The 18,797-nt window shown below is 29.3% G+C and overlaps 2 protein-coding genes and 1 non-coding gene across 3 annotated transcripts; 2 read left to right on the plus strand and 1 right to left on the minus strand.

Annotated features, from left to right (window-relative positions):
• The first annotated feature begins 2,370 nt into the window (after positions 1 to 2,370).
• LOC139872765 (uncharacterized) lies at positions 2,371 to 4,171 on the plus strand. Its single transcript, XM_071860688.1, has 5 exons — positions 2,371 to 2,485; positions 2,591 to 2,711; positions 3,139 to 3,242; positions 3,630 to 3,761; positions 3,864 to 4,171. The coding sequence occupies exons 1-5, from the start codon at positions 2,483 to 2,485 to the stop codon at positions 3,888 to 3,890; spliced, it is 387 nt and encodes a 128-aa protein (XP_071716789.1). The 5' UTR covers positions 2,371 to 2,482; the 3' UTR covers positions 3,891 to 4,171.
• A 1,892-nt stretch (positions 4,172 to 6,063) lies between these two features.
• On the plus strand, positions 6,064 to 6,145 carry TRNAS-AGA (transfer RNA serine (anticodon AGA)). The gene has a single exon. It is a non-coding gene; the product is annotated as a tRNA-Ser (tRNA).
• Positions 6,146 to 6,799: 654 nt separating this feature from the next.
• Positions 6,800 to 7,842, minus strand: LOC139871436 (uncharacterized protein At2g29880-like). The gene is made up of 2 exons (XM_071859151.1): positions 7,507 to 7,842; positions 6,800 to 7,405 (listed from the first exon to the last, which is right to left on the minus strand). The coding sequence occupies exons 1-2, from the start codon at positions 7,840 to 7,842 to the stop codon at positions 6,800 to 6,802; spliced, it is 942 nt and encodes a 313-aa protein (XP_071715252.1).
• Between the last annotated feature and the right edge of the window lie 10,955 nt (positions 7,843 to 18,797).

An 18,797-nucleotide genomic window follows, 5' to 3' on the forward strand; every position in this document is an offset into this window, starting at 1 on the left:
TATTGAGATTCAATATTGCAGGAAAGTACGTAGACGCAACGGAGACGATAAACACTAGGTTGACCTCACGAGCATACCCTCGAACATTACTCATCACATCTATAGCTATAACCTATAATTTCCTTAGCCCTATCCCATTCATAAAACTCATCTTAAAATGACTCGCTCATAACCTCGTCGTAGTATTTTATGTATACTAATAATAATAATAATACTAACTCCTAATAATAATAGTATAATTAATAATAATAATAATAATAATAATAATAATAATAATAATAATAATAATAATAATAATAATAATAATATTAATTTTAATATAAATATAAATATTGATACGAGAGATTGAGAGATATGAATTATGAAATGAATCAAACGCGTTCGAGACTTTATACACCCAAGTCTGGCCCCCTTTGTTCCGCGACCGCGATAGTTTTGAGGTATATGGCTCTGCGATCGCGGCCACGTTGATCCCAGCTCATTCTCATTTACCTCGTGGGCTGCCGACGATATTTATTATATTTTATATATAATATATTTAATTTATATAATTAATTATATATTATATTATATTTACGTACATAGTTAACATGTAAATTTAATTTTTATGACTTGTACGTTGTCACTCGACTTATGTCCTGGTTTCGGTTTTTCAAACGAAGTTTCGTACTCTTAGAAAACTAGCATTTTACGTTTAGTGACTCGTACCTTTGACAAAATATAGACTTAGAGTATTAGTAATTATATCACTCAAGATGTATCTTAATCATTTGAGTGTTTTGGTCATTTGCTTCTATAATTCAACTTCTCATTATTTATCAAAGTATATTTAATTCAAAACGTTTTATATCTACGTTAATATTATATTTTGTATAATATATATATTTATGTATTTATCAATATAAAAAAATATATAACTTTGCACACATTATATATAATTGAAATATTTATCTAATAATAATATAATATTTAGTTTTTCAAAACTAAACATGTTTCAAAATTCGTTTTATATAGTTTAAACTCGTTTAAATAATAAAAGTTATTATATTAAATAAGGTTTTTAATAATATGAAAACTAAATCATTAATTTATCAAGGGACACGAGGCAATCAAGGTAAAGCACGCTTTTGAAAATTTAAATGGGAATCTCCACAACTTTTGACTAACTCACGTTAAGTGACATATTGTTCTTATATGCAAATCACTTTACCATTTTTCGAATACCGTTAAAATGAAAGGTATCCTAAATCAAAGTGGACCTCTCCATAGGGACTCGTAATCATCATTCAATGTATCTGATAATTCAATCATTTGATTTTACCTTCTAATTCCACCGATAAATATATTTTGAAACAAATACGTTCATGTAAAGTATTATACGTCTAATACTTTGTTAACATTTTCAAGTTATAATATATACATATATACATATATAATCATATCCGTTCATATAATGGTTCGTGAATCATTAAAATTTGGTCGAGGTTAAATGAATGTATGAACATAGTTTAAAATTCTTGAGATTTAACTTAACAAATTTTGCTTATCGTGTCGGAATAATATAAAGATAAAATTTAAATTTGGTCGAAAATTTCCGGGTTGTCACAAGTTGTGTATTTCAGCGACGACACGTAAAATTTGAATATCTTTATTATCTGCAAAAATGGTATGAAATCTTAGCGGAAACTAAGATAAAAGAGAAAAAAAGAATTAAAGTTATATCTTGAATTTAATCATGACAATTATGATCCTTTCTACAAGCACACAAATAGTTTTGATAATAGATACTAATATACTATACTGATTAGTAATTTAATGTTTTTGTTATTAGTTGATGTGACATTTAATATTTTAGGAGTTCATGTACTCGTATTTATGTAATCGTATTTTAGGAATGTAATCGTATTTTTAATTTATGTAATTGTTATTTATTTAATATAAATATATTTTAAATTTATGTAATCGTATTTTTATCTATTAGTCGTATTTTTATTTAATATTATATTTCACATTTTTTTTATTTATAAGAAACTGTTATTTTAATTTATTTATTGTATTTAAATAATAATAATTTAAATAGATGGGTCAAAGTTTGAGGTAAAATGTTTAATGTGAAGAGATTAGTTAAAGGAATCAAAGTTTTGTGTTGATGTAGAGAAATTATTATTATTATTATTTTTTTTTGGTTAAAGATAAAGGGTTTTGTAACAAAAAAAATTGAGAAGATAAAACAAGTACGTAGTAGTTGATTTTTACGAGTGTAAGATGGAGTATAAGATACAGAAACGACGCCGTTATATCATAATCAGCAAGTTGGCGTGCGACATTACCAAAAAGCCCATAGCAGCCAAGGGCTAGCGGCATCCTCTTTAAACCCTCGACATCAATTTTCAGTTTTGTTCTTATATTACAACAAGGTAAAACCCTAGCCTCCCCTCTACTTCACAAAACTCACACACACAGTCTTCAATCCGCCGTTAAGATGGTACCTTTTTCTTTCCCCTTTTATTATGACTCCCTATTATCTCTATTATATCTATCTATATCTATATCTGTATCATATATTTTGTATTTTTTTTAATGGTTGTAGACTGGTGAAGCTGTGAATCCAAAAGCATACCCACTTGCAGATGCTCAACTTACTATTACAATACTGGATCTTGTTCAACAAGCTGCTAATTACAAGCAGCTTAAAAAGGGTGCCAATGAAGGTATCATACTATCTTCAATCTTCTTTTAGACCCTTTACAGACCCTTGTTTTATTTAGCTGTTTCATTATGCAGTTTTGGATGAGTTTTAGTGATAATTGGTTTAATATTAATCTAATGCGCATTACTTATATAAGAATACAGGTTTATGGATATCCCTATTTGATTTGGGATTTGTAAGTTAGTTAAACAATATGGTTTGGTAGGATACATTTCTTAGGGTAAAATAAGATGCACCTTATCTGTTTGATACATTTTCGGTACAAATTTTAGTCGAAGTGTATCAGAATAGATGAATGAGTATTAGTCCCTCAAATTTTGTTACATTTGATTGATAGTTTAAAGTTGGCCTTTTGATTATATGTTGTTTTTCCTTAAATATACGAAAGTATTAAGTATTGTTATTTTATTTTACATAATATTTTACAGCTACGAAGACCCTAAACAGGGGTATATCTGAGTTTGTCGTGATGGCAGCTGATGCTGAGCCTCTTGAAATTATTCTTCATCTTCCCCTCCTTGCTGAAGATAAGGTATTTAAATTATTTCTTATTATTTTTAACAGGTCAATTATCTGACTTTCTAGCATTATTTGTAGCGGTGAATAAATTTGGATCATCTTAAATTAAGATTGTGTTTTTTAAATCATCCTTCATTTATTTTAATTTAATTACTTGAAGATGCTTTATACAAGTCGGTCTTAATGTGTAATATTGTGATCTGTTTATTATAGGCTTGTTTTGTTCTTGCATATGTGTAGCAAGCAAGTTGCTATCATTAATTGAACGTTCACTTGTCACGTGTGTGTCTGTCAATTATACAAATTGGTTGTAGATATAGATGTCATCAAATGTGTAATCTTGTCGTTATGTATCTATAACAAATTGTAAAGTTATTGAATCTTTTATGTAAATTGGCAGAATGTACCCTATGTTTTTGTGCCATCGAAACAAGCACTTGGACGAGCATGTGGAGTCACTAGGCCCGTTATTGCATGTTCAGTGACCAGTAACGAAGGCAGTCAATTGAAGACTCAGATACAACAGCTAAAGGTGTGTTTACTGTTTACCTTGCTCTGATTTTTTCATAATTGTTTGTTGTTCTGGGCTTAGTTTATATGGGTAGAATCTGAAGTAAATTTATATCGTTTTCAGGATGCAATTGAGAAGCTTCTGATCTAAACGAGCAAGTATGGAAAATCGGTGTGATGGGCTTTTATGGATGTGATTACCATTAGAGGCTTTGATCTTTCTTTTCCTATAACAAACTATCTTTATCTTTACTGTATTGAGTTATTTTCTGCTTGCATTTTAAACCAAGAAATACAATGACTTTTAGCTTTATGTGACAGCCAAGTTTTATGTTCCATTTTAAAGTGTTTTCAAGAAACACAGTGTTAGTTAGTAGATGTCTGTCATTATTTTGTTTGTATCTTCGTTTATTTCATTATCTTGTGTTTGTATGTCGTGTTGATTGTTTGTTTCATGGCAAGGCTCGAGTTTAGTTAGCTTTAGTTCGGGTTACGTCGTTAGTCGTTAGTTTACTACTTTTGAGCCCCGACCGTTTTCTCTTTTTGTATCTTGTTTTACTTTGTCTCTTCCTGACATAAAGTTTTTGCTATAAAGTTTTCGTTTTTTCCTCAAAAAAAGAGGAAACAAATCTAATTTATTTGAAGGGCTGTTTTCGTCCTTTGGTTATTACTTTATAGCTTTTCTTAAGCCCATAATCTACGAGTTATTTCAGTTTTAACCCATTTGTGCATGAATCAATCGTTTTAGGTCAAATCTTGACGCTAAGTCGCTAACTCATTTTCTATCTACTGTTTTTTTTTTTTTGTTTTTTTTTTTTTAAGAAAAGAAATAAAAATTGTTCTCGTTCTCATCATCCAATTGTATTGACTGGTAAATTACCATAATTTGTCTTAACCAAAATATGTTTTTACCTGCCACCTAGTTTGGCTAATTCAGCTTATTCAAAACTTTTGTATTCAGCCTCAACTAAGGTGAATCATGTTGATTTCAAGTGTTATTGCTGATAGACTGATAGTCGTGTATTAAAAAGTTTCATTTAGGAGTTTATTACTAGGTTTGTTTTAGTTACACCCATTCGATCATTTTTAACGCACGCACGCGCTTTTGGGTGAAAACCCAAACCGCATAACAGAGACAAGATCCATCAAAATTCATACGGACATGTGAATCGGGCAGAGTTCCTGAATACGGATCGGTAAAACCTCACACGGGGACTTTTTAAGACGTGGGAATCGAAATCCCGACCTCAACACCCCCATAATACTTGCTTTTATTTTCTGGTTGGGAGAAAAAGTGACAATCTAGGCGTTCACAACTACTACACTATGTATGAAAGTTGAGTGTATATGTTCTAAGAAAACGAAAAGAACAATAGCTTCGCTCTTGGTAAAACAAGATGGTATTATTGCTTAATCTTTAGCCATTTAACTATAGGATAAGATTTACTCCGTATAGACGTTAATTTCTGCCAATTACAAAAGCTACTCCTTTTATTTTCACACAGGTTTAGGAACCCTGATTTCAACATCCATTGATTGATACACCGAAACGGTTTAAGGCCCCATAAGAAGATGACTTTCATATCCTAAATGACGACTATCTAACCTTATTTCTTACTTTTTTTTTTTCTTTCTGAAAAGCAAACAATAAATTATAAACACGAAGAAGTACAACGAGAAGAACAACCGAAAAAAAACCGAAAAGCAAGCTAGCCTACAAGCAAAACTACACGAAAAAGGCTACTATGTACAGCTTACTTGTTACATTCAATGTACCGCTGTTAAAATGTTTCGGTCTCCCTCTGATGTCGAATCAACCCATATAGGTTGGGATCTACATCTCATGCAACCACTGTCTTCTTTTGATACAAGCAAATTTGTGGAGTCAAATAAATTTTGGCAGCTTTCATTATTTCTGATAATATAGCGTATTCAGTGATGTGGGTCGCGGATCCAAGTTACTCGTATTCGGTTATATTTTGGTGGTGGATTATTCAATGGGTCATTTCGGGTTCGATTAGTATTTTTGCTTTCTTGTAACCCTTACATGTTAGGCTTATAGGCTTATAGAGCCTCTTTTTGCTTCCTTGTAACTTTCGTTCATGACCGAGCTAGTCTCTGTTATTGTATCTTTTGTTGTTTGATACTCTTCATTGGTTTAATGAAGATATCTTCTTTCAATACAATTCAATTTTTTCGCAAAAAAAAAAAAATAAAAAAAATTTTGTAAGATAGCTATAAATGTTGCAAGGGCTGTTTCATCAAAAATTGATTATTTTGAAACAGTTTTTATATAAGTACTGTAAGCATCTCAGCTCATCAAAGTGGACGTGCCGGAGTGGTTATCGGGCATGACTAGAAATCATGTGGGCTTTGCCCGCACAGGTTCGAATCCTGTCGTTCACGTGTGTTTGTTCAATTATCAGCATTGATTTTTTTTTTTTTCAGTTATCTGCTTTGTTTTTTTTATTTTTTTATTTTTTTTATTTTTTTTATTTTTTTTATTTTTATTTGGAAAGCCAGTTATCCGCTTTGCATACTGCTTTAGCCGCGTAATAAAAATTGTAGTCTTTAGGGGCCGTTTGGTTCGAGGTTTTGAAATCCCAGTGTTTGAAACCCAAGGGATTTGAAATCCTGAAGGATTTAAAATCCTGGAATTTTAAATCCCATAACATGTTTGGTTCACATTTTTTTGTTAAAAGTTTAGAAAGGATTTCTGATTAATTGACAAAACTACCCTTTGTTGATAAAATATATATATGCCACAATTACTTATCAATACATAACGATAGAATTATGACCATATATTTTGATGCTAAAACAATAAACACAAATGAGCTGCCATGACATCAAAATAGAACTGGAGCTTTCTAATTACTAAATAGTCAAACCAGATTTACATCAGTGTTGATGTAATTTACATTCCTTACACAAAACAACTTTCATAATATTTGTTTGCTAATAATCACAAACCAAAAGGCTAGCTAAACATTCACAGCATCAAAAAACTAATCCATGAAAGTTTCATAATATAGTTAAAACGTACCACATGTAACCCAACTACTCTTTCAACATATACTTCACCCAACCCTCTCTATTTTCTTCATCCAAATCCCAGTAGGCTTCAACATTATCGGAATCACTTCTAATCTTTCCCATTACCTGGTACTTTTCTTCTTGAGTAAGTGATGACATTTTGAAAATATCAGTAGTGATTTTGGCCCTTTTCATTTTTAAATCCACTTGAAAGTCAATGTCTCGACTCATTGTGCTAGCCGCTTCGCTTATAGTGTTACCAAGTACATTAACTACTTCATGCAATCCATCAACAAAAGGATCAGTTTGATCTTTTCTTTTTCTTTTCTTGCTACGAACACTTGAAACATTTTTAGCTTGAATATTAGTATTTCCTTCGACTTGAACATTTTCATTAGTTGGAGAATTTGTATTTCCTTCGACTTGAACATTTTCATTAGTTGGAGTATTTGTATTTTCTTCGACTTGAACATCTTCATCGGAATCTTGCACTCCTATATTCGTCTCCTCATCGATGTCACCAAATGATCTACTTCCACTCCCGCGAGCCCGATCTTTTCCAAAAACAGTACACAATTCATTATAGTGAGGAAATGGTTTGTTTCTCCATTTAGCCGCTTCTTTATGATGCTATTCAATGCCAAAATAATTTTGTTAAATGCAAGAATAATTTATCTAACATTAAACCATGCAATACCTAATCATATACTCCATAAGTATATAGCATTTACCTTGATGTACGCATCCCAAACTTCAGAAGTAGCACTCAAAAGTTTTGTATCATCAAACCAACCAAACCCGCTTGTGTTAGAACCACTAAACATGTCATGAACAACTTGCCAATCACGCTTCATAGTCCTTACCTTTGATTCAATGTGGGGTTTACCCAACAAACCCGAGTCCGGAAATGTTTCTTTTAACTTTTCTTCAAGATGTTGTAAGTATCCCGATTTAAAGCCATTATCGGCTTTAAATCGACCACTATTAACCATATTTACTAGAATCTCAACAAGCTTTGTTTCTTCAATTGGTGACCACCCGCGATAACCTCTATTTTTGGTTGTCATAACTTATTTTAGTTTGCGAGTAAGATGACAGCGTAAAAAAAACTAAGTTAGACATTTACGTTATGCATAATTTATCAATAAATTTCATAGAACAAAATGCACATGTTTGGCATACCTAATCCAAACATTAGCTAAAAGTAGTATAATCAAAATTAAATAATCAAGATGAAATCAGAAATATGTAAACAGGGAGTAATACATACCCATAATCAATGAAAAAGACATCATTAATTGTACATGAAATTAACTATGACTTTTAATCTACAATTGAAGTAGGTTATATAGTATATTATTTATAAAATTGACAACAAATTGAAGTAAACAAATGATGTATAACAAAATATATGTCGAATACTTACCTGCAATCGAAGAAAAAATCAGCAATTACATAGAGATATAACAGCGGCTGGGTTAGGTTTTGTGCAAATGAGAAAGATGAGCTATTGTGCCTTTATAAAAGTGAAGGGTATTTTTGTCTAAATGAGCCAGTTGAAAACTCCGTGTTTCATATTATTAAAAATCCCTTAAAATCCCTTGACTTTACAAAGCATTTAGAATCCCAAAGCAAAAGGATTTTAATATCTCCCGGTAATTTAAATCCCTCTATTTTTTTGTCAACCAAACATGGGATTTCAATGTATTTCATTTCCAAATCCCATGAAATCCAATGAAAACCAACGAACCAAACAGCCCCTTAGTGGTTTTTGTTAATTTAGTCTACCAAAATGATTTCATCCTTTTTAGATCATCTATTATGTTTTAAGGGCGATTGGAAGAATATAATATTATACCAAAAAAACATGTTTTATAACACTTTAAAGCATATTAAGAGCACAGGGAGTCGTTCGGTGTTAAATCTCAGTGTTAAATTTAACACTGGATTTAACGGTCAAAACAGGGGAAATGGTTCAGTGTTAAATTTCAGTGTTAAATCATTATTTAATTATTTTTTTAATACTTTTAATAATATTATTTAACTTAATTTTTTATACTTTTATCTATTATTTATTTAATATTATTATTAATTATAAACTATAAAAATAAATAATACTTTTAGTTAGTAATATTTATAATTATAAATTATAAATATTTAAAAAGAATTTAGCCCAACTATAAAAATAAATGTAAGCCCACTAATTTAGCCCAAGTTCTTTTCATCTGCTTCTTCTTCTTTTCATCTACTTCTTCTCTTCTCCACCATTAAACCTACAAAACTCCTCCATTAAACCTGCAAGTTCAAATAATAAGGAGTAAAAGAAGTAAAAAGAAAAGAAAAAAAGAAGAAAAAAAATAACAACGGATCAAAAGTGCACCGTTGCCCAGCTAACGCTGGCCAACGTTAAACACGTTTAATATTATTAATAATTATCATTATCATTAATATAATTACTAATATATTATTAGTATTAGTATTAATACTTAACATTAATATTAAAATAATGAAATATCATTTTTATTATTATTATTAATATTATTAGTATTATCACTTTTACTAAAAGTGATAAGATTATTTTAAATATCATTATTATTAACACAATTTATTATATTATTATTATTACTAGTATTATTGTTATCATTGTTGACAATTATCATTATCAGTATTGTCATTATTATTAATATTATTATTATCAAAATTATTATTATTATCATTTATCATTTATTATTATTATGATTAATATGATTATTTATATCATTAACATAATTTATATTATTATTATTATTATTAGTAGTATTATTATTACTAATATTATTACTAAGTATCATATTATTCTCATTATTAATTATATTTATTATTATTATTAATCTAATTATTATTAATTAGTATTATTATTATTAAATTATTATTTATAAAAAATGATGAAAATGATCGAAACCTAAATTAGGTATTCAGCTTTTTAATTTTTTTTAATTTTCTTCTGCTTTCTGATCATGAACTGAGTCGACACCCATTTTTTTTTATTTAAATCAATCATCTTTTATTTTTTTTATATTTCTTTCTGTTTTTCTGCTTGCTCATGATATACTTTAGTCGACCACAGTCTCCACTACAAAACCACTTTGATCAATTTTTTATTACAGCATCAATCACTCAATTACCCTATATAATCCAATCCTCGGATGCAATTCGAATCAAACCAAAATTTTAAACAAAAAGCTCGTTAACCTCTGTTATTGGTTTATTTTTCAAAAAAACCCGAAATTGAATCCAATTTTAAAATGTAATAATGAAGTGTTGTTAGGAATCGTTCACTCAAACTATCTGCAAAAATATCATCTCTCAATTCTTCAAAACGAATTCGAATTCTTGAGTCAAAGTTTTTGAATTTAAAAGTCAACAAATTGAGTCAAATTGTTCTTCAAAACGAATTTGAATTCTTGGTAACTACGGTGCGTATGACGTTGATGCTCGTGGGACAGATTGTGAAGTTGAGGTTTGCGATGCGGATGTTATTGGTGGTGGTAATGGTACTGTTGGTGTTGTTGTCGGTGGTACTGTTGATTCCGGTGATGCTGCTGGTGCTTGTAACCTTTGCACCATATTCTTCAAAGCCACTACCCGAGCGTGAAGCTCGTTGACTTCTTCTACTACACCGGGATGATTGGCGGTTTGGACGAGCGGATAAATAAGATCCAGAATTTGAGAGAGTATATGATCATGACGAGATATTCTGGAGATGAGAGAGAAAATGGTATTACGAACAGGTTCGCCGGTAAGTGCTTCAGGTTCTTCGCCAAGAGGGCAATGTGGTGGATGGAAGAGATCGCCTTCTTCTTGTCTCCAATAATTAAGTAGGCTACGAACCTATCCCCAATTCATCCAGAATAGATGATGGCTAATTGGTTGATCCATTCCGGTTACACTGTCTTCGGAATTCAGGTGAATATCCATATCGAAATGGAAGTCAGAGTTTAAGGAATTTGAACTAGATACGGGATCCATCTTGTATAATTAGGGAGATGATTTTTGATATGAATTAGATTATAGAGTTTAGTTTGGTATTCTTCAATACATAATTTACATATGTATATATAATACCAAATTCCATAAATCACGGAGAAATTTTCGGAAGATGTCAGGAAAAGTTTACAGTAACAGATACGCTAAGATATAAATTTTGTCTATACACTATTCATGCAATCAATGTAGTAAAACTTGTCTAGACTTAAGAATGATAAGCATGTAATTTCCGACAAGAAATGATAAGCAAAACTTTTAACATGCAGACACGGTCGAAGTCCAGACTTACTGATGCATCCTAACAACTATCAGTTAGACACACTCATGCAAGACCTGGTTCACTAGGACCAACGCTCTGATACCAACTGTGACGATCGCTCCAAATCCATATGGACGAACACGTCATTCATCGATTTCATTGCGAGGTATTTGACCTCTATATGTGTGACGACCCGGAAAATTTCGACCAAATTTAAACTTAAATTTTTTTATGATTCCGACACGATAAGCAAAGACCATTAAACCGAGTCTTAAAAACGTTGAAACTATTTTTCATGAATGCATTTGACCTTGACTATCCCCGACGATTCACGAACAATTATTTTAAATAAATATGTAGAGGTGTATACGTATTTAGAAATAATTAAATAATAATTGAAAATAACAAAATCTAATCATTTGAATTAAGAATTATAATTATTAAGTATTGTCATTAAGAACTACTGTTATTATTATTATTACTATTATTATTATATATATCATATAGTAATTACTAGCATGTAATGTTAATATCTAATATAATAGATGTAATTATAAGTAAACCATAATTGTTATAATATTATAATATTATTACTTTCAACATTAACATCTATATTTGTATTGTTAATATTATTAAGAAAGTAGATATAGATATAAATTGTTATATTACTATTACTAATATTATGGTAATTCATAATATTATTAGTAACATGAATAATATTACTATCATCATCATTACTATTATTATAGTTATCAACAATAATATAATAAAAAAATAATCAATTTAATATGGTTATCATTAACAACATTATTATTATTATTATTATTATTATTTTTATAACTACTTGGATTCTTATTAATATTATTATAATTTTGATAAAGATGTTATTAGTATTATAAATTCTACTATTAATATTACTAGTATTCTTATAATAAATAAATAAATACTATTAACAGTTTTTATTTATAAACTCATATTATTAGTTAATATTATAGAATCTAATGTAATAAATATATAAATAATTGATATTCATAAGTAAACATAATTATAAATATATAAAGATATATATATACACTACAAATAACAAACCGACACCCTTTCTGTTTCATGATGTAGTCGATAGTACTGAATTTTGTCTACTGCCTTAGATATTGTTAAACACCCAATTCCATCAACAGCTCAAAACAAAGTTAGTGGAAAGTTGTTATCATCTTTATTTTTTTTTATTTCTTTTCTTTGTACCCGATGAACAAGCCTGTCGATCCTTTCCCATATATAAACAAAATGATTATTCTCACATTAACAACAACTAAATCAAATATCTACCCTCAATATCAATTTACAACAGTCTGTGTGTTGGTATATCTGTTAAAGTTTTTTTTCTTCCTTTTTATAAACAGCTCGACAAACCCTGTATATTTAGCTTTTTGGTGAAAAATTGAATTCAAGCGAATTTACAAAATCTAAAATAGCAGTTATGTTAGGATTCATATGGTTGATCTTTCTGTAATATTTCAAGTCGTAATTCTTCATATTGGGTGTTAATTCTTGAGTCAAAGTTTATGTCAAGAAAAGTCAAAATATGTTCTTCGATCAAATTAAGGTTATCAGTAGAGATTCAAACCCAATTAATGATCTCAGAAGTTTCAGCGTATGATTTATAACCTTTTTCATGTAGCACTTATCATTCAAAACAATCTGGAATTCGAAATCATATTTTTTTTAACCTTCGACGAACAGCAAATTTTGGTTCTGTTAGTTATTTATTTTTTTTTATTTCGATTAACCACATGTAATGGCTTTTATGATGGACATCAAATCCTAGGATCGAGTTTATAAATGTTCTTGAAATTAAAACTGTGTGAGTCGATTGTCTTGTTGAAGAAGAAGGGAGAAGTCAGATAGGAAGATGGAATTAAAATAAAATGGGTTCAAGCTATAACAGATAATCAGAGACAGACTAGCGGTTAAGTATGTTTGCGTGAAATGAGAGGTCAGGGGTTCGAGTCCCGGCCCTGTCAGTTTATTATTTGTTTAGGAGCTGGCACATTAAGGTAGTCTTTAACATTTTTGTTATTATTATTTTTGTTATTATTATTATTATTATTATTATTATTATTATTATTATTATTATTATTATTATTATTATTATTATTATTATTATTATTATTATTATTATTATTATTATTATTATTATTATTATTATTATTATTATCATCTATGTTATTATTATTGTGTTAACTATTAGTATCATTTCTATTAGTATAGTAACACATTTAAAATTTATAAAATCATTATTATTAGTATCATTGTTATAAGTACTATCGTAACATTATCATTATTAGTATTATGATTATTAGAAATAACAATATCATTATTATTATTAATAATATCATTTCTTTTATAAAGTTATCATTATTATTATTAGTAATTCATTAATATCAAAACTATCATTTTTAAACAAATAAATATTTTTGTACATAAAACATACTTAATACGTACACTACAACTATATTAATATTCTATATAACTATATATAAAGCATATTAACAATACCTATATAAAAACTTACCTACAACAGAATAGATATTTTTTATATATATATATAATCTTAAGTATATATAGATATTAGTATAACTAAATTAATCACTTTAAATACACATACAAGATAAATACATAAAACATATAATTTAAGATATAACACGAAGTATACATTTTTTTTAAAATAAAATCTAGTATAAATCTTATATAACTGTAAAATATATATATATATAAATAAAATACAATAATAAATGAAATTATGTGATTCCATGAATATATGTTTTAATATATATATGAATAATATAGGTTCGTGAATCCGAGGCCAACCCTGCATTAGTCAGTTGATCAATTTCGTTATATGTATTTTTACTACAAAATACATTAGGTGAGTTTCATTATTCCCTTTTTATATACATTTTGGGGCAGAGAATACATGCAAAATGCTTTATCAATTGTTTTACAATATTTATATGCGTGAGTTTCATTATTCCCTTTTTATATACATTTTGGGGCAGAGAATACATGCAAAATGCTTTATCAATTGTTTTACAATATTTATATGCGTGAGTTTCATTATTACCTTTTTATATACATTTTGGGGCTGAGAATACATGCAAAATGCTTTATCAATTGTTTTACAATATTTATATGCGTGAGTTTCATTATTCCCTTTTTAAATGCTTTCGCAATATATATTTTTGGGACTGAGAATACATGCGCTGTTTTTATAACTGTTTTACGAAATAGACACAAGTAATTGAAACTACATTCTATGGTTGAATTATCGAAATCGAATATGCCCCTTTTTATTAAGTCTGGTAATCTAAGAATTAGGGAACAGACACCCTAATTGACGTGAATCCTAAGGATAGATCTATCGGGCCCAACAAGCCCCATCCAAAGTACCGGATGCTTTAGTACTTCAAAATTTATATCATGTCCGAAGGAGGATCCCGGAATGATGGGGATATTCTTAAATGAATATTGTGAATGTCGGTTACCAGATGTTCAATCCATATGAATGATATTTTTGTCTCTATGCATGGGACGTATGTTTATGAGAAATAGAAATATGAAATCTTGTGGTCTATTAAAATTATGAAATGATTATTTATGTTAAACTAATGAACTCACCAACCTTTTGGTTGACACTTGAAAGCATGTTTATTCTCAGGTACGAAAGAAATCTTCCGCTGTGCATTTGCTCATTTTAAAGATATTACTTGGAGTCATTCATGACATATTTCAAAAGACGTTGCATTCGAGTCGTCGAGTTCATCAAGATTATTGTTAAGTCAATTATAGTTAGATATATTATGAAATGGTATGCACGCCGTCAACTTTCGATGTAATGAAAGATTGTCTTTTCAAAAACGAATGCAATGTTTGTAAAATGTATCATATAGAGGTCAAGTACCTCACGATGTAATCAACTGTTGTGAATCGTTTATAATCGATATGGACTTCGTCCGGATGGATTAGGACGGGTCCCTTCAATATGATACGTTTTGTAAACATTGCATTCTTTTGATAAGGCACACCATAAATGAATTTTTAAATCAAAGGTTTTCGACATCTGATGATTTCTATATATAGACAATCACCGTAAATAATAGTTTACAATAATACTTCCGTTGACAATGCGGTCAAAATAAGATACATGGTGATGATTTGGAAAATGCAACGTTTCCTTGAAAAAATATGCCATGTAGACTCCATGCACATAGCTTGTCTAACATATAAGCAAACAGCGGAAGACTTCTAGGAAACCTGAGAATAAACATGCTAACAAGTGTCAACACAAAGGTTGGTGAGTTCATAGTTTTATTGTTTCCTATAATCTATATATAATGGTGGATCACAAGATTTCAATTGTTTCATCCAGAAACGTTTATCAAAAGATTCTACGTAACAGAGCACCCTGGTAACTAAACTTTAACGTCTATATAATAAGTACCCTTTGTATAATAATCTTAATAATACACGCAAACCAACGTATACATTTCTCAAATAGCATACGTCCGTTAAAAGGCTAGTGCTCTAGCTCGGACGGGGATGTCAAGCCCTATGGATCCATATACTACTACTCGCGCCCACCAGTTCTTATAACTGGCAGTTACTAGTTACCAAAGCTAAGGGATTTTCGGTTCAAACTCAGTGTAGAATTTAGTATGTACTTGTATCCATTGCGTATAAAATAAAGTGCATGTATTCTCAGCCCAAAAATATAGATTGCAAAAGCAATTAAAAAGAGAGCAAATGAAACTCACCTTAGCAGCATATAAAGTCGTTCACTAAAATGTGACCGAATCTCGGAATACCAAATAACCGTAGATCTCAACCTAGAGAACATATGTTGGTCAATAAATGTCTATCAAGCTAGGTCAGGTCATAGTGTATCACAATCCTAATGCTCGAGATTGACATACAAAAGTTATCCAAAGTAGTTTCAAAAAGTCAATTTTGACAATAGTTCAACAAAACGAGACGTGCCTTATATAAGGATTCATTTACTCGGTTGGTAATATTCAAGAATCCAATTTATCAATCTTACAAACAAGTTGTTTAAATATTAATTGCAGATTCAAAAGCAATTCCAATTAACGTCAATCATAATTCAGTTGACCATATCTTTTAATTCGTTCATCGAAATTACGCGATTTCTAAATGAAAAGTTATTGATTTTTCGCCAGCTTTTCAAAAACATGCATATCATATAACTTTTACCAGTAATATATGTATTTAATTCATGATTCAATATAAACTGTTTAACGACAAAATTTAGCATACAAACATGCATAAATATATATACTCGAGCACTAGACATGGATACACTATTAATATATAAAAGATAAGATATGAATGCTTATGTATCAATATTGTGATTCAATATTACAGGAAAGTACGTAGACGCAACAGAGATGATAAACACTAGGTTTGACTTGCGAACAATACCCATGAACATTACCCATAACCTCCATAGCTATAACCCATAATTTCCTTAGCTCTATCCCGTTTGAAAACCCATTTTGAAAGTGACACGCTCATGACCTCGTCGTAGTATTTTATGTATAATACTACTAATAATAATATTTAGAGTAATAATAATAATCTTTAATAATAATAATAATAATAATAATAATAATAATAATAATAATAATAATAATAATAATAATAATAATAATAATAATAATAATTATAATATGTATAGAGATAGAGATGCGTGATATTGAATGCACCAGACTGGAACCAGATCGATCAATTTATAGAACCTGAACTCTCCCACCTTTCCATGCGATCGTATGGCTTTTCCATGCATATACCATGCGATCGAATGATATAACTTTACAGCTTCCATTCAATGATTTTCATCATGTCGACACATTTGGTACATGTAATAAATATATATTATTATTTAATATATAATATATTTAATCTTTAGAATTAATTAAATATTATATTATATTTACGCTCATGGTAAAAATATAATTTTTACAAAAATGATACGGACGTGGTCTCACGACTCATGTACCACTTTCGGTTTTTCGAGCGCACTTTCGTACGTTTAGAAAACTAGCCTTTTACGTTTAATGACTCGTACCATTATAAAAATTTGGTTTTAGTTATTGAAAAATTACTTTATGACAAATGTACCTTATATAATTGAGTGTTGTGGTCATTTGCTTCTATAAATCAGTGGATCGTTGTTGTCAAAATATATTATTTTAAGTTAGGACATTTTATGACTAAGTTAAGATATATATATATATATATATATATATATATATATATATATATATATATATATATATATATATAGAATTGTAAATTTGTACGTAATATATATGTTTGAAATATTTATCTAATGATATAAAGATAAAGTTTAAATTTGATCAAAAAATTCAGGGTTATCACAGTACCTACCCGTTAAAGAAATTTCGTCCCGAAATTTTAGTGAGGTCGTCATGGCTAACAATAAAAATATTTTCATGACGAATATGAGTTGGTAAATAGAATTTTTTTTCACCATTGAATAATACGAATAAAATAATCCGATTACTCGAAGCGTATGAGAGAAGTTATCGTAATAGAGTGAAATGGAGAATAGAGATTCATCTTATCTCTTGATGTATTAACGATTGATTTCCGGAATTTAAGGAATAGAAAATCTTCATAATTTAAATAAGATTTGATTCTTCGAAATTTAAGGAAATTAGGATTTCCTTTGATTAAATGCGTAATCTGCCCCGATTGCTATATATGATATTTTGCTATAAATTAACCACTTCAATTTCATTATTTTCACCACTCCTCCATCTTCTTCCTTATTTCATACTTCCAAAAGATTGTGAAATGCTTAATCCAGTTCTGATTCTTGATATTTTCTTGGCTATCGTATCCTTCATTCTTCTTTTTCATCTGCCACCAGAGGAAGTTATTTTCTTTTACTATTACCTTGGGGTTATAGTATTTTTCATTCTCCCGTGTCTTTATATTGCTATACGCATTGATATACACAGTTTGTAATATATGTGTTGTTGTCAGACTTTATATTTTCCCTTATATTTAGGAGCTCCATGGTTTCGTTTTTCCTTCCAGACTTTAAGTCAAGCGAATAATGGTCCAGAATTCGTAGGTATGAATTTCGGAATAAACATAATTAATGTTCTAAGAAAGGAACGGTAATGGCACAATCTGACTTGTCAAATTACCAGAATACCTCGAAAAAGACCGAATCATTAAGAAAAATATTTTCTTGATATGTTTAGAGGTTAAATAGAATGAAAGAGTTATGTAACATGGTTCATGATGAGATTGGGATCTGTGAACCTTTATCACATTCCATTAGAAACTCAGCATGACTTACTGTAATATAATCACGTTGATCAAGTGTCATAATATTATACTAATTCAAGCTTCAGTTCCCAACACTACTTCAAACATCCATTTTTTGAATTTTTCAGATTTTTAAAACTAACATAGTTTCTTTTATGATGTAACACAGATAGCGCGAAGAGATGAATGATTTCAGATAAGAATGGTTATAAGAAAATATCTTCATAAATATGGAGAATATTTATAATGGAAGATACGATGATATCTTAGAATATTTAAGATAAGATGATGATGAAGAATATTGTCCGCAAAGGTTTTAGAGTAAGGAGAAAGGTATTTGCTAAGGATTTCAGCAGACAC

Source organism: Rutidosis leptorrhynchoides, chromosome 10 (assembly GCF_046630445.1).
Source record: "Rutidosis leptorrhynchoides isolate AG116_Rl617_1_P2 chromosome 10, CSIRO_AGI_Rlap_v1, whole genome shotgun sequence".
Lineage (NCBI taxonomy): Eukaryota > Viridiplantae > Streptophyta > Magnoliopsida > Asterales > Asteraceae > Rutidosis > Rutidosis leptorrhynchoides.